We start from the raw sequence: 25599 nt of genomic DNA on the forward strand, positions 1-25599 counted from the left end.
TGACCACCCCCGCCTCCCAGCTGCACGTCCCACCCCCTCCCCTACTTAATGGCGGCCGCTGCGCGCCGAAGGTGCACCTAAGGCAAGCCAGTCCGCGACCAGCACCAGGAACCCTGTATCTCCAACCATCCGCTGCTACGACACCACCACCCTCCACGCAGTCAATCCCAGAAGACTCGGAGAATGGCTACAGGCCTCACTGAACACAACCAATGGCCAGTTCTCCTGCCTCCGCTGCCGCCAGACCTTCACCACCAACACTCCTGACGCCAGCACCAGCGACACCCTAAGGTGCATCCTCCTCAATGTACGCTCCATACACAAACACGCCATGGAAATCTGGAACCTACTTGATTCTCTCTCACCCGACATCGCCTTCTTCACAGAAACATGAACCAATGCCTCCTCCGGCCCGACATCAACAAAGCAATCCCGGACGGATACAAGATCCAGAGGAAGGACCGCCCTAACCACCCAGGAGGAGGCCTCGCCATCGCCCACAAGAACACCCTCCGTCTCAACACCTCCAGCGAAACCTTCCTCACTGCCGAACACCTGCATTTCCAGATCCAGACCAGCCCCAACGCCACACTCAGAAGGACCCTCGTCTACAGACCACCCTGCCCCCGAAATCCCTTCACCACTACCATCACAGATTTCATTGCCCCCCACGCCATCGCCTCAATGAACTACATACTCGTCGGAGACCTGAACTTCCAGCTTGATAACTCCAATGACCACCACACCACCACCCTCCGCGACAACCTCGCCAACATCGGACTTGAACAACTCGTCACTACACCAACCCACAGAGCAGGACACACTCATGACCCCATCTTCGCTGCAGGAAACAACGTCCACTTCAGTCACACAACACAACCGCCATGGACCGACCACCACTGCGTACCCTTCACCGTCGACAAACCCAAGGCACCCAAACCTGCCCCATACCCACCACGAAGGAACTGGAGCAAGGTCACCCACGAACAACTTCAGTCCACCCTCACCCGAGACGACTGCACCTGGGCATCCGACGCATCAGATGCAAACAGCGCAGCCAGAGGACTCCACACCTGGATCTACAAATGCGCAGACGAGCTTACCCCGCTTCGCCACCCCAGCAAACAGCGACCCAGGAAAGTCGCCTGGTTCACCGCCGATCTCCAAGAAACAACCAAAAGCTACTCAACATACAAGGACGACATGACTGACTACCCCAACCAAATCAGAACCACCAAGAGGAATTTCATCCACAACAAAATCCTTGCCAACTCGATCAACTCCAAGGAACTCTTCAGTGTCATCCAGGAATTCAACAACCCAAGCAGCGAAGCCACAGACATCACCCCATCCCAGGACCTCTGCGACAAACTTTCAACCTACTTCCACCGCAAAATTAACAAGCAATGGCATAGCCAATAGTGTCTCGCCTTTGGGACCTTATCAGTGTTTAGCCATGCAACACTTGATGTTGTTGCACCAAGGATATTGTGCTGGATAACTAAACACTTATAAGGTCCCAAAGGCGAGACCTATTGGCTATGCCAATGCTTGTTTTACTGGTCATCCTGCGGTGAGTGCATTGTAATGCAAAACCTGCAAAATTTCACTGAGCCACTTTCACCTGCCACAGATCAAAGAAAGGCAGGTGGCAGACAATGAACTTCCCCAAAGAAGTAAACTTCCTGCATCATAGGTGGCTCTGCACAGAATCCGTTTTGTTGCAGAAGCGGCCCATCATTAAGAGCGGAGGAGCTCTGCCCCTTCACATTTTTCTGACTCATGAAGAAGGTGTGTCAAGCTGAGCAACGGTCAATCTGACAGGCATCCATCATGTTTGGGTCAGTCATCAATGCACTGTACATGTGCTATATTTGTAGGAACATGACTACCGGAGCTGAAATTTGCCAGGCTGAAGTTTTCACAGCACGCTGGGCATGACCTCCTCAGCCCTGCAGAGTCTTCTATGAGACTCACCCTCTCCCCTCATGACGAGGGCTAGTGTCACAGACATGTGTGCTTCAGTTTTAAGCCCTGAAGTGCCCAAGGCAGAGTGTCCGTCAGTGACACTCATCAGAGAGGGTGTGGGGTTTACAACTCTCACTGATCCCATTCTGTGATGAGTTAATGAAGGTCCTCCTGTCATTGGCAGGTTGGCCAGCGAGAGGAGGTGGTGAGATCATTCTTCAGTCCCTTACTCCAGAAAACAAGAGACTTCCCTCCTGTCACCCACGATACAGCCCAATAAGTTTTCTTTTTGTAATGTTGCGTGCGCGTGTGTATGTATGAACGTTTGTGTGTTTGTGCGTGCATGCATGCATACCGTGAATGGGTGTGTGCATGTGCCTGAGCTGGGTGTGTGTGTGTGCGTGTGTGTCAGCTTCACAGCTGAGGGGGGAAAAACACACAATACAGATTGAGAAAAGGGCAAATTGAGCCCATGTATACAAATTTGCTAGTGCATATGCCCATGGCACCTTTTCATGTTCACACTGCCTACGAGGCATTTTTTGCTCTCTCCTGGAGGTAAAAATTGCATGGAAGAAGCATAAATAGAAGAATCACATACATTACAAAAATGCAATAATTAAATTAAAACTGAGTGGAACCTTATTCATCTGCATGTGCCCAGGTCCAGAGCATGCGTGCGGTAGGAAAGGGTTAACGTTTCATGTGGAGCCCTGGAGAAGCCATGCAGAACTGCTTCAGCCTCCTCTCGTGGGTATTCTGCTGCACACTTTGCCAGAACTAATTTCACGCTTTTAAAGGCACTTGTACTACAAAAGGAATATGTAATGAGCCGCCGTGAGATACGATTGTTTGCCGCTTGCACGGAAAGACCTGTAGCTCTTCAGCACTTATTAAAAATCATTTCTCAATTAGGCCCACCACCGATGCCTAAAAGGAGTCACACAGACTGCACCGCTCTCACGCACGTCTTGTTAGTTGAGAGCTTTTGGCGCACGTCTGGCATTCGGTCTTCGCCTCATTAAAATGAAAGTCGAAATCACCAAAATGCCCAAGGGTCGCGGAAGTGACGTCATGCATCATTTGACCCCTCAGTGACAAAATCTATGTTACCCATGCCCTACCCATAGCTTCCTAACCAATAGCTTCTTATTGCCTTGTGATGGGCTCAAAACATTGCACGGATTAGAAAAGAAAGAATGAAAGGAATCGTGTTTACCTTCTGTTCCTGCACAGCCCTCATGATTACTGAGACTAGTGGTACGAAGTGCAGTACCAGGGGTGCAAAAGACATGCCCACTGTAGCAGCTGCCACACCTAATCGAGATCCAAGCTTCATAACTTCACTACTTTTCCTCTCTATTCTAGGAAGCTGGTGTGGCTGGAGGAAAAGAAAACAAGCACTAGCGCGCAAGCCTCACGCGGCAGCAGGGGGAAGGGAGAGAGGAGGGGGCCTGCGCGATTCCCTTGCGGGAGCGAGCAGCAAGGCACGATAATTGATCACATATGGCGCCAGCTGCTCGCTCCCGCAAGGGAATCTCCAATCGTGCACGCGTTGCCATTGAAGACAATGGAGCACGTGCAAGTTTTTGGGCGAAAAAGGGAACAGATGGCTAAAGGTCTCTTTCCTATGCAGCGCATGCGCACTGTGTAGGCGAGACCTAAAAACCTCTACGACGACTTCATCGACCACCCACCAGACGCCACAGACGGTCCCATGTGCCCTAGAGACACTAGCCGGCCCACCATCTCCAACTGGACACCAATCACGGCTTAAGACACCGCCTCGACCATGAAAGGCATCCACTCGGGGGCCCCCACCGACCCCTGCCCTCCTCATATCTACCACAGAACCACGGCCACCATCGCACCTGAACTACAACGCACCATCAACACCACCTTTACAGAAGGCAACTTCCCAGATGATTGGAAACGTGCAAAAGTCAGACCCCTGCTCAAGAAGCCCACGGCAGACCCCAACGACCTAAAGAACTACCGACCCATCTCGCTCCTCCCCTTCACAGCCAAAGTGGCAGAGAAGACAGTCAACAGAAAACTGACACGATTCATCGAAGAGAACGCCATCCTCGACCCTTCCCAATCCAGATTCCGAAGCAACCACAGCACCAAGACCGCCCTACTCGCCGCCACAGACGACATCCACACCCTCCTGGACCAGGGCCACTCCGCAGCACTCATCCTACTCGACCTATCAGCGGCCTTCGACACCGTCTCCCACCGCACACTAGTCGCCAGACTACATTTATCATGGATACAGGGAACAGCCCTGGAATGGATCAGATCATTCCTCACCGGAAGAAGCCAAAGAATCAGACTGCCACCCTTCCTCTCCGATCCCACAAAAATCACCTGTGGAGTCCCACAAGGGTCATCTCTGAGCCCGACCCTCTTCAATATCTATATGGCCCCCCTTGCTGCCATCATCCGACAACACGGCCCAACATCGTATTCTGCGCTGACGTTACCCAACTCATACTCTCCATCACCAAAGACCCCACCACCGCCTAACTCAACTTCAGAAAGGTATGCAAGACGTCGCAGTCTGGATGACCAACAGCTGCCTGAAACTCAACCCAGAGAAGACAGAAAACCTTGTCCTTGGAACCACCCCCTCTGCATGGGACCACACCTGGTGGCCGACCGCCCTCTGATGCCTGCCTACCCCCACAGATCACGCCAAGAACCTCGGCATCGTACTTGACTTCTCACTCACCATGAACCGACAGGTCAACGCCGGCACCTCCAGCTGCTTCAACACACTCCGAATCCTCCGCGAGACCTTCAAATGGATCCCCTTTGAGTTAAGAAAGACGGTCACCCACGCACTCAACTACTATGGAAACGTACGCTACGCCGGCATCAACAAGTCCCTACTCCACAGACTCCAGACTATACAGAACGCCGCCGCCAGACTCGTCCTAGACATCCCCAAACACAATCACATCAGCCAGCACCTACGAAGACTCCATTGGCTCCCCGTGGGGAAAAGAGTCACTTTCAAGATCCTCACCCATGCCTACAAATGCCTGCATAACAACGGGCCAAAAAACCTCAACGACAGAGTTAACATCCACGTACCCAAGAGAAACCTCAGATCTACCAACCTCTGCCTGGCCGAAACCCTGCGCATCCATAGAGCCAGAGCAGGCAGAAGGTCCTTCTCCCACATCGCAGCCAAGACCTGGAACGAGCTACTGGCAAACATCAGAAGTGCCCCTTCCCTGAACACCTTCAGGAAGACCCTTAAGACCTGGCTCTTCGGCTAAGCAGACCTGCGCCCCCCTCCTCCCCCCCCATTCAGCGTGATGAGACCCTCACTGGTGAGTAGCGTGCTTATAATCCCCTGATTGATTGATTGATCGATTGACTGCCGCACCATGAACCTGAAGGTCTTTAGGGAGCGGCTCCCTCAAGCTCAGGGCAGCTCGACCTGCAAAGCTGGGACGCGCTCAATCCCAGTTGAGAGGAAGGTCCTGCAATCGGTCATGGAGTCCAAGATCTTTGTCGCATTTGAAATTGTCGGGTCACTTAGGTAAGTCCCACTGCATGAAGAAGAGCAAGAATTCGAAGAAGTCTTCAGCATTGCTCTGTCTGTCTCAGTCTTCAAAGGAGGCGAGGGAGCACCCTCATTCGAGGCCTGGCTCCGCGGTTGAGACAGCTTGAGGGACGACTCAGAGCCTCCCCGCGTTTACGGTGCCGGAGCAACCCCCCCCCCCCCCCCAAAAAAAAATTCATGAGTGTTATGAGGCTGTGCACCTCATAGTAGAGCAGCCCACATTTGGGCCCCTTGGGTTCGGGTGGGGACTCTACTTGTTTCACGGTGGCAGCTCTGGCCTATGGTTCCCCAGCACTGGTTCCGATGCTGGTGCCCCGGATGCCGCTGTCCCCATTCTAATCCCTGACTCTCACACGGAGCTGGAGGAACATCGCCCAATGCTGGCTCCAGCGCTTACTGGCGCCTTGCCTCGCAGGTCGGACTCCCGAACCCCATTCCGATGGGGTAGAACTCAGGGAGAAGTAGGAGGGGTTGCTGGAACCAGAAGGGTACCTGCCCCTAGATACAAGCATTTACTGATGTGAGGACCATCCGGCCGTCAGCGGACTGGATACTTCTCCAGATACTGACATGGTCTCTCCTCCTACTGTGACTACGGAGGAGGGAGGCTCTTTCGCTATGGTGGTGAGGGTGGCTGAGATCCTGGACTTTGGCCTGCCTCCGTAGCCGACAGTACTAATGTCTTGACAGAGGTGCTTCAACCAGATGTGTCTTTCTCAGGACCGCTTCTTCCTGTCAATGAAGTCCTCACGGACGTCCTACTAGGGTCTTGGTCCAAACCCTGCACAGGGGCTCCTGTGAACAATGATGATTGCCCGCTGCCACTGCCCTACCCCAGTGGTCCCCAGCTTCCTCATGCAACCCCGGAGAACTTGGTGGTCTAAGCCTCAACTTCCAGTGTAAATCCTGGCACATTCCCTACAACCCCACTGGATAGGGAATCCAAAAGGCTGGATACCTTGGGAAAGAAAATGTTTTCTTCCGGCAGCCTGGTACTGCGGTCCGTGAACACTGCATGCCTTTTGGGCTGCTACTCCCCTGCACTGTGTGATACGGTTGAACAGGTGCTGCCAACGGCTCCAGATTCCCCCAAGCTCCCAACCTGTTAATGACGGGAGGGATGCACACCATCCGATGTGGACTAGACACCACCGACTTGCTGAGCAAAGTGGTTTCATCAATGGTGGCCTTACGGCGCCACACGTGACTGAGGTGGACTCGCTTTTCAGGGGATGTCCAGGCATTCCTTATGGACGTGCCCTTTGATGGCACCCCTCTCTTCAGAGAAAAGGCAGACTCGGCGCTGGAGCGCTTCAAGGATAGCAGGACTACCGCCAGATCATTGGGTTCTATTTATGGTCCCTCGCCAACCCCAGCGCGCCTTTCGCTGCTTTCATGACCACAGAAGGGGCTTCCAGCTGCATCTTTACAGGCCCTGCAACCACGTCACACTAGCTTCCCAGCCTCTGCGTGGCCGAGGACGCGGTACCCACAGACCCCATGGGTCGGCCAGCCAGAGGTTTGGCCAGTCCATCACTCCCTTGATAGCCACAGCCTCTAAACCCCTTTAGTTTGACTTTAATCCATCATGGGAAACTAGTGGGAGGCAGGATATGCCATCACATGCCCCACTGTCGGTCTATAACTTCAAACCAGTGGGTTCTTCAAATTGTCCAACAGGCTACTCCCTCCCCTCTGTGACTTCCACGCCCCCCCATGCCACCTACTGAGTAAAGACTGACAGAAGACCACTTCTCCTTTCTCCACCCGGAGTGACAGCTCTCCTGGCCAAGGGAGCCATAGAGAGGGTGCTGATGCCAGAAGTAGGCCATAGTTGTTATTCCCTCTATTTTTTGGTGCCCAAGAAGGACAGAGGCCCTTGTCCTATCCTAGGTCTGCACCCTCTCAACTTCTTCCTCAAGAAGTAGAAATTCAAAATGCTCACACTTGTTTAAGTCCTGTCTGTCGTGAACCCAGAAGACTGAATAGTAGCGTTGGACCTGCAGGATGCATACTTCCACATTCCCATCCTGTCTGCCAACAGACATTACCTGCAGTTCACAGTAGGCCATGAGCACTTCCAGTTTACCGTTTTTCCCGATGGCCTCACTAGCCCCCCCCTCTGTTGTTCACCAAGGTGATGGCAGTGGTTGCAGCTCATCTACGGATATCAGGGGTGCTAGTCTTCCCCTATCTAGTCTACTGGCTGCTAAAGGCGGGCTCACCCCAGGCTTTCGTCTCCCACCTCCAGGCTGTCGTCTCCCACCTCCAGGCTGTCGTCTCCCACCTCCAGGCTAAGGCAAACCTCCTGAACTCGCTGGAGTTCACTATCAACATGAGGAAGTCACACCTGACTCCCTCTCAGACGCTCCCTTTCATCAGAGCTGTTCTAGACACAGTGCAGTTTGGTCTTATCCTTCCAAGCAGGAAAGTACAGGATATTCAGGCTATTATACCAATGTTTCAACCTCTATGCTGGATTTTGGTGAGACTGACTCTGAAGCTGCTGGACCTCATGGCCTCCTGCATCCTGCTTGTGACTCATGCTGGCACATGCCTGCTCTACAGTGGAACCTGAAGTCCCAGTGGGTGCACCATCAGGGGAATCTCTCCAAACTGGCCCAGACCTCAGAGGGAACTGCAAAAGACCTGCAGTGGTGAGTAACGAACAATGATTGGGTTTCCCTTCCCCAACCAGATCTGACAGTAGTGACAGATGTGTCACTCCTAGGATGGGGCAGCCATCTGGCAGAGGTGGAGATCAGAGGCCTGTGGTCTCCGGCGGAATCAGAGTTCTACATCAACCTTCTGTAACTCCAGGCGATCCGGCTGGCATTGAAAGCCTTTCTACCCTCCATCAAGAAAGGCTAGTACAGGTGTTCACAGATAACACCACCGCCATGTGGTACTGCAACAAAAAAGGCGGGATGGGGTCGTGGACCCTTTTTCAAGAGGCCCTGGTGATTCAACACATGGTGGGTTCTCGGAATGCCAGGATGGACAAACTCTGCCAAAGATGCCTAGTGGATCATGAATTGCGTCTCCATTCGGAGGTGGTGCAAGGTCTGTTTGAACAGTGGGGAGAGCCTTGGTTAGATTTGTTTGCCACAGCAGAGAACGTGCAATATCTGCAGTTCTGCGCACTGGAGTTTCTAAGGTGACTCTTGGTCAGAGACACTTTTCGTCTCGAGTGGAGCTCAGGCCTCCTGTATGCCTTTCTGCCCATACCACTACTGCCCAGAGTTCTCTAGAAGATTAGTAACAACCGAGCCCAAGTCATCCTTGTGGCTTCGGACTGGGTTAGAAGAGTTCGGTATCCAGAGCTGTTGAGCATGGCCATCGGCCCTCCGATCAGGCTGCCCCTTTGGGAGGATCTTGTGTCGTAGCAGCAGGGGAGGGTTCTCCACCTGAACCTGCCAGCACTCCACTTAAATGTGTTTATATTAAGCGACAACAGTTGACCGCTTTGGACCTTCCACCTGAAGTCTGTAACTTTATCTTGGTAGCCAGGCGTCCCTCTACCAAGACTGTATACACCTGCCGTTGTAACATATTTGTGGCATGGTGTCCAGAGAAACAGATTAATCTCCTCTCTGCTCCCCTCTCTCAGGTCCTTCTCTTTATTCTCTCTCTCTCCCAGCAAGGTTCTGCTCTGGGCACCCTTAAGGAATATCACTCTGCTATTTTAGCCTTCACGCGGCTGCCTGATCAGCCATCCCTCTTCAAATTCCCTGTTGTTAACAGATTCTTGAAAGGGTTACAATACATGTTTCCTCCTTCACCCTTCATCATGGCTCAGTGGGACCTTAATCTTGTGCTCACTTTCCTCATGTGCGCTCCCTTTGAACCTTGGCGGGTGAGGGATCGCCTGGAAAAAAGTTTTTTTCTTGCTAAGCGATCAAAATGGATTCCCCCTGTATCCTTTTCCCTTAGGGCACGTTTTATCATCAAAGCCTCCATATCTGAGCATCTATTCAGACAAACTGGTTCTGCGCACTAGGGGCTCTTTTGTACTGAAAGTAGTTACTCTATTTCATCTAGGCCAATCCATCACCTTGCCTACTTTTTACCCTCTACCACATCCCTCCAAAGAAGAGGAGCCACTTCACCATCTGGACCCAAAAAGAGTGTTGCAGTTCTACCTTGACCGCACAAAAGGTTCCCAGGCGAATGACCAACTCTTCGTGGGAGCAAAGAAGGAAATAGACTTGCAGAAACAGACCATATCCCGTTGAATCATGTTCTGCATTAAGCTCTGCAAAGCATTGGCTATCAAGCAAGCCCTGAGGGTTTGCGAGCTCATTGCACCAGAACAAAAGCTGCAACCACTACGTTAGCATGTGAAGTTCCAGACCTGTACATCTGCCAGGTTGCACATGTTCACCAAACACTACTACCTGGACAATCTGGTCTGTCAGAATGGGCACTTTGCCCATTAGGTCCTGCAGGGCCTTTTAATCTAAAACCTGTTACACAGACTCCCCTCCGGGGAGGTATTTCTTGGGCATTAAAGTGAGGAATCTGCTGCTAGAAGTCTTGATCAGATGAACAAGTTACTTACCTATCTGGTAGAGGCTATATCTAGCCACAGATTCCTTGTCGCCCCACCCATCCTCCCTACTCTGTGAGCTGATTCTAGGGTCAGTGTTATTCCCCTTCCAGAGCCCTTGTTTTCCTCACCAGTGGTCAGTGTTCTTCGTTGCTTCGCGTTCCTGGCGTGGGAAGTCATGAAAAGAAACTGACATCAGCGTGCTGGGGTGAGCACCTATATGGGCATTGCACATGTCCCTTTTGGCAGGGACAGCGCCACGCGGAGCTTATCAGCGTGCAGGAGTACTGTTTAAGAACATTTTCCAGATCTGGTCTGATGCATGGAGAAAATGCAAAGGTGATCAATCTGCAGCTAAGGCATTACTGAAGGTAATTAACTTGTTCTTTAATACCAGACCACAAACCATATAAAGTCCAAATAGCTTGTCAATTATGGACCAATCCATTTCTAGGTAGACAATTTCCTGTATCGCTGTGTTATCAGAAAACGAAAAGCCCCTGACAGGTATACTACTCTTTGAGGTATAGGGAAATGTAGAGATGGAAGAAGCATAGTTTGTGTATACAAAGTAGAGACGTGGGGAGATGTGTGTATACAGCGTGCTACTTATAGTACACAACAGTCCAATTTGTTATACGGTTCTTACTAATTAAGTAGGATTGTGTATCTGGACAACCTAAACATGAGAATATGAATAGCTGCTTCACACATAGGAAATGTTGAATTAATTCTTTGCTATCTCACAGTGCCCCATTTGAACACCTAACCTTTCCAGGGTACCAGATGGTATCAGCAACCTTGAACTTGACCACTCTCTTTGTTCCCAAGGAAAATCGTCTAAACAGTTCTATCTTTTCATTATTCACTTTTGCATGCCCAAGGTAAACACAAGAAAGATACAAATTGGGTCTTCAACCATTTATTGAAACAATTATATTCTTGTATACAAAGAGTGTGCTACAATCATTAGGCAGGAGAAGCAAAGCATTGTAAGCAGCATTACAAGAATGTTGAAAAAGATGAACAGTTCAACCATGATAACATTATTATGTGATTATATGATTAGAAGATTATACTCCTACCTAACACTACTTACACTATCTGGAGCATAGTGGGAGTGCCCTCGGCCAGATCCCTTGGGCTAGCTGAAACCCCCCCATACCAGAGTGTGATGTATAAGGAAGCTAACTCATCCTATATAGAACAGGATATCGTCCTTTGCAGATTGGAGGTTAGAGTCAGCAGGACTGCATTTCAGCCACAGCACGTCGACTACCAGGACAATCCCACCAGAGATGCTACTCTGCTAAATGTAATACAGAGGCTGGTAATATAATAAAAACACTGTTCCAATCGCACTGTGCCAAAGGTGTAGAGCTGATGCAATAGTGTTTATGGTGCCTTAGAGCTATCTCCAACCGGACAAACAAATACAAGGGCATCACATTCCATGTGCCTAGCCTTGGACAGAGTGTACAACCAACATGGTAATAATGCTTACTAAGAAATAAACAACATGTAGAATAGCTTCTCAGTACATTATAGTGTAAGTGTAAAACATGTAAAAAGTCACCATCAGAAAAAGATGTCAAGCTAAAAAGTGAAGCTAAAATGGAGACTTAGTGCAGACTCTGTTGTGCCCCACAAAAAATGATTCTGTTACAGTAGAGTCTGGATGCAGTAGCAAAGAATGACATTCAACAAATTCATTGTACAAGTGAATTTGTACAGATGTGGTAATTTCAATGTATACTCCGAGTTGTATAACCTGTCCTTTATTTCTCCTCCCTCTCGTGTTCAGGGACCAGTCAAATGTGAGGCGCATGCACACGGCGGTCAAATTGAATGAAGTTATTGTCAATAAGTCGCACGATGCCAAACTGGTCCTGCTGAATATGCCCGGGCCTCCCAAGAACCCCGACGGTGATGAGAATTGTATCCTTTTTCAGGTTTTTCAATCCAGTTTACAGATTAGTTAATTCTTTCATTCACTTTACTTCTTTTGTACTCTGTCTGCCAGTTGCCCCAGTAAAACCCCATAATGGTTTGTTTTAGTCTCTAGAACTAAGTAAACTCATAAGAAAACAAATGAGAGTGCTAGACACGCAGGAATATTTCCAAAATTCCATCACCTAAACTGAAATGTCCGGTTTCGATTAATACCCGTCACACAGATTCTCTGCTTACTGAAATATCAAAATGTGCCTGCCAACTTTTATCCATGCAGTAAGCACAAAGTAGTGCCTAAGTAAATATAGACGCTGAGCTGTCAGGGTTAGCATTGGAGCCGACAATAGGGCCACACACACTTATGACATCATTACCCAACTCTATTGTTAGATTGTTTTTGTCCGCCATTAGATTCTGACGTGATCCAGTGAGCTGCAGGTCTCGACAAGTTTGTCGGTTCCCGTCATGGCCTTGAGTCTGCTGACTTCCACCTTGTGCATACTCTATTTGATGCATCACTCTATACTTGCACGTCTGTTCCATCGGCTGGTTCCTTCAACAATCAGTGTCCAGGCCTCAGGGCCCTCTGGGCACTTTGGGCCAATGCATGCCCCAGCCTCCCTTCAGAAAAAGATGACTCTCTTAAGGTGTGTGAACGGACGACCTCCAGGAGATGACCCGAGGGTCACACTACATATCCCTGGGCCAACCTCCATGCTGTGTACAACTTGTGCCTATCGCCGGACCATAACAAAAGCCACTGCAACTGCTGTTCGACGTTCTGAAGCAAAAAGACTCTTCACGCGCCAAGATTCATGGTTGGCACACACCAGCTTGTCCTGGTCTATATTGGAGATGCCCGACATCTTTGGGGAAGCGTACCCCTGGCTGCGGAGAAAGAGGAAGAAGAGGAAATGAGCGATTCAAACAAGCTCCCAGCCTGCCAGCCCAGCCATGAGTACATCCACTCTGATGACTCAGAGCCTGGCAAAGAGTTCCTCCAAAAGAGGAAGATGATACCACCAAGGATGCCCAATCCACCTAAGTGGGCTCTGGTCCACGTGTCAAGATAACACCACAAGTGAGTACTGTAGATGCCGAGCACTCCCCCTTGAGGGATCGGGCATCAAGCCCACTGCCAAAACTGCCACATCTTGAGGAGCACCACAGCACTGGTCGACACAGAAATAAGGCCACAGAGCCAAACCCCTCAAGCCTCAATCCGCCTCAATGCCGAGAATACCCATCTGCACCCATACACAAGCAACACTGAAGACACAGACTTTCCGGCGCCAGCCTCAACTGCTGTTGAAGCTTTCCTCAGCCCCAAAGACACCCTTGCACCGAAACCCTCCTTGGTGTCAAAGCCGCCTCCAGCATCAAAAACACATTCCCTTGACGTCTGTGAACATCCCATGCTCAATAGGTTCCAGGAGGAGTGGTCGTCAGACAGTGCAAAATTATCATTCAACTGCTCACTGGAAAGATTGCAGCCTCTGAGAAGCTTCTACCCCAAAAAGGCAAAGTTGCTCCCGAGGACACTCAACCACTGGAGGTTCATGGTCTTCTCAAAAGGCACAAGGGCAAATTGCGTCCTCATATTCCTTCTCCACCATCTCCTCCTACTCCTTCTCTACCCTCACCCAGTCCACCTCTTCCATCTTCACCTCCACATCCTACTCTACCTCATAGGTCACCAGACGTCTTATTCCAACACTAGCAGTCCAAACCCCTCTTCATCAGCCGATGGTTACACACTTATGTACCACGGTGCTTTCAGTCACCCTGAGGAGGACTACGATGTGGACCCAGATTTAGAATACATCCCTGTATCCCTCACTCCCCAATGACACTACGGCATATCATAGTGTCTTCAGTGTGCCGCCGCCTATCACAAGGTGGATCCCTACACCACCCAAGAGGATTTCATCTTGGAGACTCCTCCAAGACAGAGCACTCTTTACAATATTTCCCCATGCTAAAAGGGTTGGTCAAATCTGTTCCTAATATTTTTAAAGAGCCTATTTGGTCTATACCTTAGTCAGATTACACCTAACCCCTAATGCAGCATACATGCAAAACAGAGAACATTTGTCTCTTCAAAATCCCTCTTATCAAAGCCTTCATGGAAAGCCTCAAACGGGTCAATTCACCCATGGAACTCCCCACCCCTTCTTGGAACTTTAACATTGACCTTACAAGACTGATGGATCAACCCTTTGAGCCCATGAATTCATGCTCTCTTCAATTTCTCTCCTGGAAGGTGGCCTTCCTTTTTTCAATTACTTCACTTAGACACATCAGTGAGTTGCAAGTCCTCCCATTTAAAGATCCCTTCTTCCAAGTCCATAAGGATAAAGTAATTCTTAAAACCAATGCTAGGTTTTTGCCCAAGGTGACCTTTTCCTTCCACCTCAACCAATCTATTTAGCTCCCAGTCTTCTTCCCACAACCTGACTCAATAGCTGAAAGAGCACTCTACACTCAAGACATTGAATGTGCTCTTATGTATTACATTGATAACGCCAAACTTTTTCCTAAGGCACAGAAGATATGTGTAGCCTTCTCCAAACCCCATAAAGGGCATGCCATTTCAAAGCCAGGGATATCCAGGTGGATAGTCAAGTGTATCCAAACCTGTTGCGATCAAGCGAAAAAAAAGCTACCCTCCTGCCCACATTCCACCCACAAACAGGGTGATAATGTGGCTTTCCTTGAAAATATTTGCATAGCAGACATCTGTGAAGCTGACACTTAACCCACTCCTCAAAGTTTTACAAAACATTATTGTCTGGACGTGCTATCAACAGAACAAGCCAGAGTTGACCAGAACATTGTTTCAAACCTCTGCCCCATCCAATGGCTAACCTTAATTTACAGGAAGACATTTTTTTCAGTCTTTGCACGGCATGTGTAGTTACAGCCACACATTCTATCAACATAATATGTTACCCTGTAAGCGTCTGTTAGTTGCATGTAGTGCTGTACATTCACATGCGCCCACCCTCATTTCCGGGAGCCAGTGGTTAACGCAGAGTTTTTGATTTTTTCCCTCTAATCCGTTTCCTTCTGCTTGCATGGTCATTGTTCTGTTATATGCACACTACTCCTCATTTACACTTACCCTTTGGGCGAAAAACAATCTAACACTGGAGTCCGTGACCATGCGCATTTATTCCTAGAGGAGGAGTCACAGAGACCTTGTGACTCAAAAGACTTCTTTGAAGTAAAACAACTTGCAATGACCAAGCCCAGCACTAGATGGCAAGTGTTTGCACAGCATGTGAATCTACAGCACTAGATGCAACAAACAGATGCTTACAGGGTAAGTAACGTATTCCTTTTTGTTCAACTTTTTATTACTCCAAACCACGTCACGCCTAAGGTCGACTTGGTCATAGCTCACCAATCCTGCACTCATTCTCACAGCAGAGTAAGCAGTGGTGTTTAGCAGCTTGGAAGCCTTCCTTATCTCCTCTTGTTAGATTAAGATGCTACTAAATGGTTTACCTTAAGGATCCATCCCAGAAACAGCCCATTTTCAGAAGACAATGGCCAAGGTCTTTTTATAGACAGTTCCTCCTTTTTCCCTGCCCTCTGCCACATCTTCTTTCAACATTATAGCCCCAATGGCATCAAGCATGGATCCCAAGGCTGTTTTTGAACATAATACTCAATGCATTTAACAGTGAGACATGCCCGCAACTCACACAACTCCTGGTACTTTCTACAGCCAAGCTGACTTCTGGAGGGTACTTTGATGTCTATGGTGCTACATATGGGGGAGGTTAACAGAATTCCCTGAGGAAGGGAATTGAATTTGAAGGTTACTATATCCCCCCCATTCCAGTACAACCTATCTAACAGACTTACAACATGCTAGTGGGAAGGTACTTTACACAAGTATTCAATCATTCATAGATTCTCATGCTTGAATATTCCCTGTCGTCAAGGTGGGAGTCCCACTGTAATTTTAGCAAGCCGTATAAAGGAAAAGCATAACTTAACACAGTTCAAAGTAGCGATACTGTCAACCAATTAACATCCATTGAAAACAACCAACCTCCAGCCAATCAGGAAGCAGCTCAGAATGCACCTGTCCCCTCTAGGACCACCATTCCTACTGCAAGTCAGGTGAAGGGGAGCTTCCCTGCGCTTTGCTGACTTTAACTTTCTCAGAAGTAGATTTTATCAACTTTTGTCTTCAACCTCAACTGACAAAACCTTTAGTCTAACATCACTTCAGTGTTAATTCTGACAGAATTATGACTGAAGTCTCTAAAAAGTTAGTTTTTAGGTCTTACGGTTGGTGTGGTAAGCTTAGGCTCCACTCTGATGACCCTCATAAGGAGTGCCTGTACTGTCTTCATAAAAAGCATAAGGCCAAGAACTGTAAGAACTGCTGTACTTTCTCTGCAAAAACTCTCATTGACAAAAAGGGTAGCTTACTGATTTGTCTCCAGAATATGAAAGGGAGAGAGGATCCATCCTGTGGAGATAGAGGTGAGGAAACTTCTAGATCTCTAAAAAAAAAAACAGAAAAGAGATGGTTCCTCAGAAAGAGATTCTATTGATGAGCCCTTTTGGAAGGTCCTTAAGGGCCAAGAGAAATAGCTCGCTGGGAGAAGTCCTGCCTTCGAAGAAGATTCTGCAGAAAAAGTCATCTTGTTCATCAAAACTTGAAAAATACAGGTCAGAGCCTCCCATTCTTTCATTTCAGGTTCCTTCTAAATCAGACTAAAAAAAGCATTGACAGACCCCTCGTCAACAAGACACGTCATCAAAGAAACCGTTGCTGAGGCCACCATCAAAGAAGGTGACATCTTCAACATCAACAACTACAGTAGCTTAGTCGTCAAGGATTTTGATGACGTCATCGACTGCAATACCTTCGACGCAGACAGCACCATCGCCGACAGATGTCGATGGCATCTTTGCTAGCATCGTCCTGATTGCAGACTGACCTCCGTCCGTGGATATTAGATACCGCATCGACTATATTCTAGTGTGGGTAAATTGGTTTATCCCTTTGTGAATGTCTTTTGTGTCACTGTTTACAGTACCATCCAGGTCTTCAGCTTGTAGGAATAGACTATAGCTGCGTAAGTTACCCTGGTTCTCCGACACCGACATAAATTGGATCCTTTACCATACTACTTTTAGACGATTGAATTAATATACACTTCCTGCTGATCTAAATACTTATGGAATTACTATAGCCATTGCGGCTATCCTGGTCATCCTAAGCCTCTACAACTGGGATCCTTTACCGAACCATTAACAGACCATTGAATCTCATTACGTCTCCGGTATTTTTATAGCGCCTAGGTCCCCAGAATCCCCGTTCTGAAGAGACCCCGTACCACTTGAGGGTCGAAACGTCCCAGAGTTCTAGAAACATACTCTAGAACGAATGATTCAATCTGATATCCAAAGGACAGCCCTTTCATTCCAACAACCAATTATTCACTGTAGCTATTTCACTGTTTTGGTTATGGTCACTCCACTGGGGTCACATAAGTCACGTTCTAATATAAATTTGTATACAGTGTGAATACACAGCAGAAATCTATTTTTCTATTTTGCCGGATTGTTATTGCAAATAAAATACGCTCACTTCGGCTGAAGTGGGTGTAGCATAAGAACTGTTGTGTGTGGGTTAGTTTCTCCTGAGTCATATATGTTCCCTAGAATCAAAGAAATTATATTACTTAATTATAACAAATGATACACATATTGACTCTATCGTATGCTAATTTCATTTAAATCGCACAAGAAACTAACTCCTTGCTAAAATTTCATTTTTTTGATTTCTTGAGTTTCTTGTGAACAACTGTATTTTGGCTGCGTAGTACAACTTTGAAGCGCAAAAATACCATTGTCAAGGACACCATCTATGGGTTCCTTGATGAAGCAGTCTGGTATTATACTGTTACTCCAGTACTGGAACTTTCATAGATTCACATGCTTGAATCATTTCCCGTTGTTGAGATGGGAGTCCCCGGTACCATATAATACTAATTTAATGGCCCCAAGCCCTTCAATTTTGCAACCTATCAGGCTGCTTTGCCTCCTTGAACACTCCTGGAGAAGCTCCAGTCCCTCAGATGTTCTACCACACATTGTGCTAGGGAGTCTCCACTGAGCTCTGCTCAGTTATTTCTTACTTGGATGCTTTCAAGAGAATATTTCCAATATTTTGGTACAGTGGAAGTATTTACCTTCTACCCTCAGTGTTTTCCTACATAAAAATCTGACTTCATTTAACCATCATGTCAGACAAGGAGAAGAAAAGTCTCTTCAGGGCCTGCAGTACCTGCAGTAAAATGAGATCACACTCTGAAGACCCACACCAAGACTGCATTCATTGCCTGTACCCAAATCATTCTATTAAGGACTGTTCGGTATGTCGCACCTTTTCAACCAAAACTTTGAAGGATAGAGAAGGACGCTTACTTATCTGGCTTCAAAAATACAAAACTAGAAAGGAGCTACAATCACTACATTGTCTCCCACCTCCTCCTCCTTGACGACGACATTGTTGGCGACGGCATCTATGATGACCGTCAATGCTGAAGATTTCCCTGATTTTATCATTGACGACACTGTCTTCGGCTCCTCCGTCAACTCCGATAACCCTGCCGACGACTGCGATACCAGCGACGATTACACCACCGACTGCAAATAAGATGTTAGCGCCACCATAGATAGAAAAAAATGGCAAAACATCAAAGAACAAAGTTTTTGACCCCTGAAAACACCTCTCCAAGCAAAGTGACAATCCTAATTCAAGCTCATCTCTTGGAGGAAGAAGACTCTGATGATGACGGGTCCTTTGGTGTCACACGCAGTCCCTCTGAGTTGCATGTGAAATGCCAAGAAGAAGAGGAGGTCTGTGATGATGAATATGAACAGCACTATTTTCTTCCCATGACCAGTATCAGCAGCCATTCAAGGAGGACATGGTTTGTCTACCTGGTTCTCTGGTTTCTGACTTGCAGTTTGTGCTTTCGGATTATAGGAAGCAATTTCCATCTAATACAGCTACGGCGCCACAGGTATCCACGCCTACCAGATCATGCGCTGCTCAGCGATCCACTCCAGCACAAACTACATCATTGCCTGTCTCAGTAAAGCATACACCACAGGCAGCCATACTCCATGATCCAGATACAGCTGAAGATGAGTGAGAGGAAGGAGAGCTTTTGCGACTCCCACACCTACGCAATCATCTCCATCACCCACCTGAGTGGGTTTGCCACTGGAAGATATTGGGGGTTTTCATAATTTGTTGAAAAGGGCAGCTAAACATTTTGCACTCCCTATTCCCACCAAGCTGATGGACTGTTTTTTATGATTTTAAGGAGCCTTTCCAGAAAAGTGTGAGGTTCATGCCCATTGCCAGCTATATTTGGGAGGAGGGCTTAAAAGTAATGAAAAATCCAGCTACAGTCACAGCGTTTCTTCCATGCCTTGATAAGAAATATAAAGCCCCAGAGGATGCTTGGCTTGTCTAACTAGCCATCCAAAGCCAGACAAAGTAATTACGTAAGCAGCCCAATAAAGATCAAAGAACCCCTCCATTCCGATCTCTGCGGCTCTGGACAAGGAGGGCAGATGCTTGGATAAAATCTGCAAACTTTTTTCATCAATGTCAGGGCTGACAGAGCGGCAAATTCTCTGGCTGTTTCGGGAAGATATGATTGCCAGCAGCAGGCTGACATCAGCCTATATGTAGGTTAACTTCCAGAAGACACGAAATTGGAAGCAAAAAAGATGTTGTAAGAGGGAGAGCACACATCAGCATAGATCATAGAATGTGTCATGGATATAGCCACCACTGCATTTAGGCAACTTTCAGGTTCTGCTTTTCTCAGCAGACAAGGCTTGCTCAAAGCTACTTCCTTTAGGCCTGAAGTAAAAAATAAAATGTAGATCTTCCCTTTGATGGAGAATCCTAGTTCGGCAAGCATGTTGATGAAGCCATCCTTGCAACAAAGACTGGCACAGAGACAGCTAAATTGTGAGGGATTCTTGAGTTCAAGAAGATGCCCTTTTGTGGGGTCCAGAGAAAGACGTATGCCATCATATAGGGGAGGTTATCAGCAATACTGATATCCCTCCTACACATCTACCTCCCAGCTGTTTTGTCTACTATATTCCCAGAGACAACCACCTCAAGTGGCCTACAGCAGACCTGCACCTAGAGGAATAGCAACACATCAGGTAAAAGATGCTGGTCTTACCCAATGACCTGTCACAAGATCCGGGTACCCCTATCTTCTCACCATTCAGACTAGAAGGATATCCCAGTTCAATACATTGGCAAGAAATAACATCGGACCAATGGGTCCTAGACCTTGTTCAATTTGGCCACACCCTAGAATTCGTCTAGAACCCACTATTAAACCCACTGCACTCCTCCATTCCCAAACATTTACAACTGCTCGAGACCATGTTTAGGAAGGGAAAGATAGAGAGGGTCACTCTTTCGCAACAAGGGAAGGGATTCTATTTCAGTTTCTTCCCGATTCGCAAAAATTGTTAGTAATGGCAGTCTATCCTCGACCTCTGAGATCTCAACACATCTCAAATCTCAAAAAACAATCATCCCTTATGGTGACATAGCAAGATATTCTCCATCTAAACAACTCTCTACCTGCAGAATGCATATTTTCAAGTCTCCGTCCTTCCTTCCCAAAGGAGATTTCTAAGGTTCACAGTAGCAGTCAGCCACTACCAGTTCAAGATTTTTCCTTTTGGTCTGAAATCAGCCCCCAGGATATTTACAAAGTGTCTTGCTCCTGTAGCAGCCTTCCTAAGGAAACAAAAACACCAGGTGTTCTCATACTTATATGACTGGCTCTTCAAGGCGCATTTAAGTCAAGCAACACAAAAATCAACAAACGCTTGCATTGCCCTGTTCAACGAGCCAGGTCGCAATCTGAATTGGAAAAAGCAAGGCCCACAACCATCAAGGACTGTAACCATTTTTGGGAGCAACACGAGGACTATAACCAACAAAGCTTGCCCCACATCAGAAAGACATGTAAAGCTTATAACATTAGAAAAGTCTATTCTGAAAAAAGAGTCTCTTTAAGTACTCATCTACAAGTCAATATTGGGGATGATGTCATCAGGCATTCCTCTACTTCTGTTCTGCCGGTTAAGGATGCAACCCCTCCAGGTAGAAACCTCCAATGGGTACAAGCGACAGGTTTGTTCAACAATATCATCAAGTCACTCATGCCGTGGGGGGCGGAGCTTGTCTGGCTCAAAGATAGCCGTGGCTTAGAGCAGCTCCATAAGCCCATTAATATATCACTAATAACCCTGCTTCTCCTAGTGCTAAATCCTCAATTTTGCCCCCAGCCAGGGAGTGCTGACTACTGAAGGAGACGAATGCCGCCGGATTTGTGACCGAAAGCACGGGCGGGAGAGTAGAGAGTGCAAACGCGACTCCTGGCCTAGTGGGAGACGACGGGCCAAGAAGGTCCCATTACGGGCTCTCGCTCTGGAGCGGTCCTACAGAAGGTTTTACTGGGAGTAGGTAGCGCCCCCATTGTTTTATGTCCAGCCCGGGAGGACCCGTACGTAAGCGGTCCCCTGGAGAAAGTGCCTTTGGTGTTCCTGGAGGCTGCCGGGTGGAAAAAGGAGGTGACCGGCGGATCGGGACCCGCGCTTCTGAGCCGGAGTGTGGAGGCACTTCTGGAACAACACAGGCTGCGCTCGCAATCTGAGGCGGCCCCGACTAGGAGACACCTTGAGCCTCAGGCTGCCCCTCCCTGTGGCTCGGCACGCATCGAGGGATCTGCTGCAAGACACCCAGCAGAAGCCCTGGGGGTCTGATGAGTTGTTGCTGCACGGACCTGGGAGGATCGTGAATGGGTCACACTCCGACCGGCCAGACTTTTAAGGTAGGGGGAAGCTGCGGGAGGGAGGAGGCGGGTGGCGAGTCTTCACGTAGCCTGATGGCTCCGCAGCCTTCCGGCCACTTGTGACACCCTCCCCCTGATCAAAGTGAAGACTGGCAACTTTGAAAACTCCGTCAGGCCTAAAATGGCGCTGCGTGCCTTTGTGTGTCAACCAGATGCAGTGAGGGCCTTTACCTGCAAGGCATGTGAGAGGGAGCGGAAGCCTGAAGTGCAGCTCACTGCCCCCTCACTGAAACCAAAGAAGGTCTAAGGGGGCCCCTTCCGAGGACTGCCAGACCCAAATAGCCTATTGTCCTTTATTACCTCAAGGGCCACTGAGGAGTGAGCTTGTGGAGACCGCACACATGCTGGAGTGATAAGTGCGGAACCTGCACTGCAAAGAGTTGGCTGTTCCTCTGCTGACTGGGGAGGGGAAGATAGAGTGGTCGCCGCATCCCTTCACCTGCTGCCTCGACCTGGGGCCTTGCAGGTCAGGCTAGACGGAGGTCTGGGTACTAGCGTGCAGCGGCGTTGTTGCTTGTAACCTAGTGGCATACCAAGTGGAGACTTGCTGGGGGGAGGGGAGACACCCTCCCTACGAACCTACGGCCTTGCGCACCCTCAACATGGGAAAAACAGAAAAGTACCAATCTAAGTTACAATTCTAACCACGAAAAACTCCAAGGCAGAGAGACGCAGAAAAAAACGCTTCGGAATTTTGTTTTGAGGTGGGTGACTCGGCTGCTGATATGGATCTAAAGCAAATACTTTCCGCTATGCAGCGAAGCCTAACCAAGATAGGTGGGAAGAGATAGACGCTCTCGCATTTCGGATGGATTGGATGTCCGAGCGCCTAGACAAACATACGGAAAGGCTAGACACTGGAGAAAAGGGTATCAGATGCGGAAGATGCTCTGAATTCCAACCTGCTCTCAACCATGAAAATGGATAAGCTACTGCTCAATGTGCAAGCTACGGCAGAGGACTTGGAGGCGCGCTCTTGAAGAAATAATGTACACATAGTTGGCATTTCGGAATCCGCAAGTATCCAGAATATGTAACTGTTTGTGGAGAAATTGTTAGTAACTCTGCTAGGTAGAGATACATTATCGGACATTTTCATCATAGAGCGGGCACACCGATCCCTGGCCCCTAGACCGATCCCGGGTGCTCCCCAGTGCCCCATCATTTTGAGAGTACTCAATTATAGAGATAGGGATGCGGCCCTTCAGAACGCTAGAGAACTTCGAACCTTGAGGTACGAGATATGGACTTATCCATGTACCCAGACTTTACCGATCAGGTGCAAGAGGCGCGGCGCCAGTTCCTGCCGGTGAAGCGTCGACTTTGGGAACTTAATCAAGAGTACAACATGGTATACCCGGCGAAACTGAGGATATGCACAGATATACACGTCTTTGCTGAAACCAAGCATGCTCTGCAATTTTTTAAAAAAAAGAGACCGTGAAAGCCATCGTGAAGTATCCCCAAGGTCTTAGGAGAAGCGGGACGGTGCCTCCCTGGACCCAGAGGAACAATGAGACAGGCTGCTAGCTGCACTGGAAGAGACAGGATATGAGCTTCATGTGGCTCCCTACACGAGAAAGGGGAGGATAGTTATGGCCAGGATGGGGTACGTCTAAACTAAATTGGAGAATTCAGACACTGATAACGCTCAAGAACAAGCGTGGAGGCCGTGACCTGGTCCTCTTCTATCTCCTTCACTGTCTACGACTCCCCAAAGCTGATGGAGGAAACTCGCACTTGCAGCTACCAATAACTGCGGCTCACTGCTCAGTTTTCAGGTCCGCACACTAAAAAGAGGCACTAGCTGGATTCTCCACTAGCCGCACGGACATATATGATTGTGCACTGGAAACGCAGATACATGGGAAGATGTGGTAATGGGGAGTGATTTAATGACATGGTGGAGGGCGGTGGTGTATGTTTAATCATTTGGAGAAGCATAAATGTTATTTTAGTTAAGGGCTGGACTGGTGGTAAACAAACTAGACTGCCGGCAACATCTGCCCCTGTGTGTATTACACCAGGATATCAATGTTATTGGTTGTTTCGCCACAGTGGCGTGTTTAGGTTTTATAGGGTTGGAGGGATTCTCTTCGATAATGCTAGGTTGGGGTTGGCATAGAGTGGGAGGGGGGAGGGTTTGGGTGCACGTCATAATCTTACACAGAGTTGCGTACTCTGAAGATTCGGACAGAAAAGAACACTACACAGATGGCAGACACACTTACACAGGTAAAAACAATTCGCAGCTGAAAACTCAAGAAAGCTGAGGAAAAAGATGAGGCTCTAGATGTGGACGTTCAAGGTCTTAATGACCATAGAAAACTACGTAACGTAAAGTGGTGGCCTCCTTCAAGCAACATCAGGTTGATGTGACGATTCAGGAAACACACTTAGCCCCCATCCCCCCCCCACAAATGCGATGATGTCCGCCAGGTGCTTGCAGGGGCAGTTACGCGTTGCAGACTTCACCTCACATGCTAGGGGTGTCCTTACATGGGTTAATCCTAAATCAGACCTCACATTCCTAGACGCTGATGTGGATCCCAATGGTAGATTTGTTGTCACGCGATGCCGCAAAGGGGGTTCAGTGCAATGCTAGTTAACATATACAGAACCAACCATGACGATTCGCAATTTTACCACCCACTAGCGGGCCCGCCTGATAAAAAGTAGCGACCTACCACTAATGGTAGGGGACTTCAATTGTATATTAGACCCAACATGTGACGGATCCAAGGGTCAACCCAGGCAGCCATCTGCAACGGCAGTAGCAATTAAAGACATTATGGACCAATTGGGTTTGGTTGACGTATGGAAGCAGCCCGCCAGTTACTCCCCAGGGTTCACTCACTACTCAGCACCTCACAACACACATATCAGAATTGATTATTGGCTGACATCCAGGAATCTCCTCCTCCAGATTGAGTCCTATATCCCCCTTCCAAGAACCTCTTCTGATCATGCCCCCATTCAGCTCCACCTAGAAATGACAACAGAGAACTTTGCCCCTTTTACATGGAGGTTCCCTCCCTTTTCCCTGCTGGACCCGGTTTTCCACGCGGAAATTGCCACATCCATAGAGTCCGATTTAGAGACTAATATAGAGTCAGTTGACTTATTCCTGACGGTATTGGAAGCCTTCAAGGTGTATATAAGAGGGGAGGCCATCTCAAAACACACTGGAGTCTTATGTTCTATCTGAAACAGACTTGCAAGACTAGAGACAGAAATAGCGCAGTTAGTGAGGGAACACCAGTGGACTGGGGATAGGACGAGACTAGATGGGATTAAACGAACACTCAAGAAGTATCATGACACCGCAGACAGTGAAATCAAGCATCTAGGTAAATACGCTACTGCGAGGGTGTATGGTGAGGGTGAGAGGCTGGGGGCTATACTAGTGAACCTTCAGCACCCTAAGAGGGACAATAACACTGTGGTGGAAATACAGAACAAACAGGGTGTTCAGGTCCGCGACTCGAAAGGGATTGCGGACAGGACTAAGATAATACAAGATGTTGCTGCCACTGAAGATTAGCGCACATCAAGATGGCATGGCTCGCTGATGAGCATAGAGAGCTCCACTGGAACCCAGAGACAAAAGAGTT

General features: G+C 48.3%; 1 protein-coding gene across 2 annotated transcripts in view; it reads left to right on the forward strand.

Annotated features, from left to right (window-relative positions):
- The window catches only part of LOC146869412 (solute carrier family 12 member 6-like), an 815412-nt gene that overhangs the window by 748927 nt on the left and 40886 nt on the right, over window positions 1-25599 (forward strand). For both annotated transcript variants that reach the window (XM_085599784.1, XM_085599788.1), the window contains exon 23: window positions 11899-12032. In XM_085599784.1, the coding sequence (XP_085455910.1) occupies window positions 11899-12032 (134 nt within the window). The remainder of the gene's footprint in view (window positions 1-11898; window positions 12033-25599) is intronic.

This window comes from Triturus cristatus, chromosome 1_1, assembly GCF_964204655.1.
Source record: "Triturus cristatus chromosome 1_1, aTriCri1.1, whole genome shotgun sequence".
NCBI lineage: Eukaryota > Metazoa > Chordata > Amphibia > Caudata > Salamandridae > Triturus > Triturus cristatus.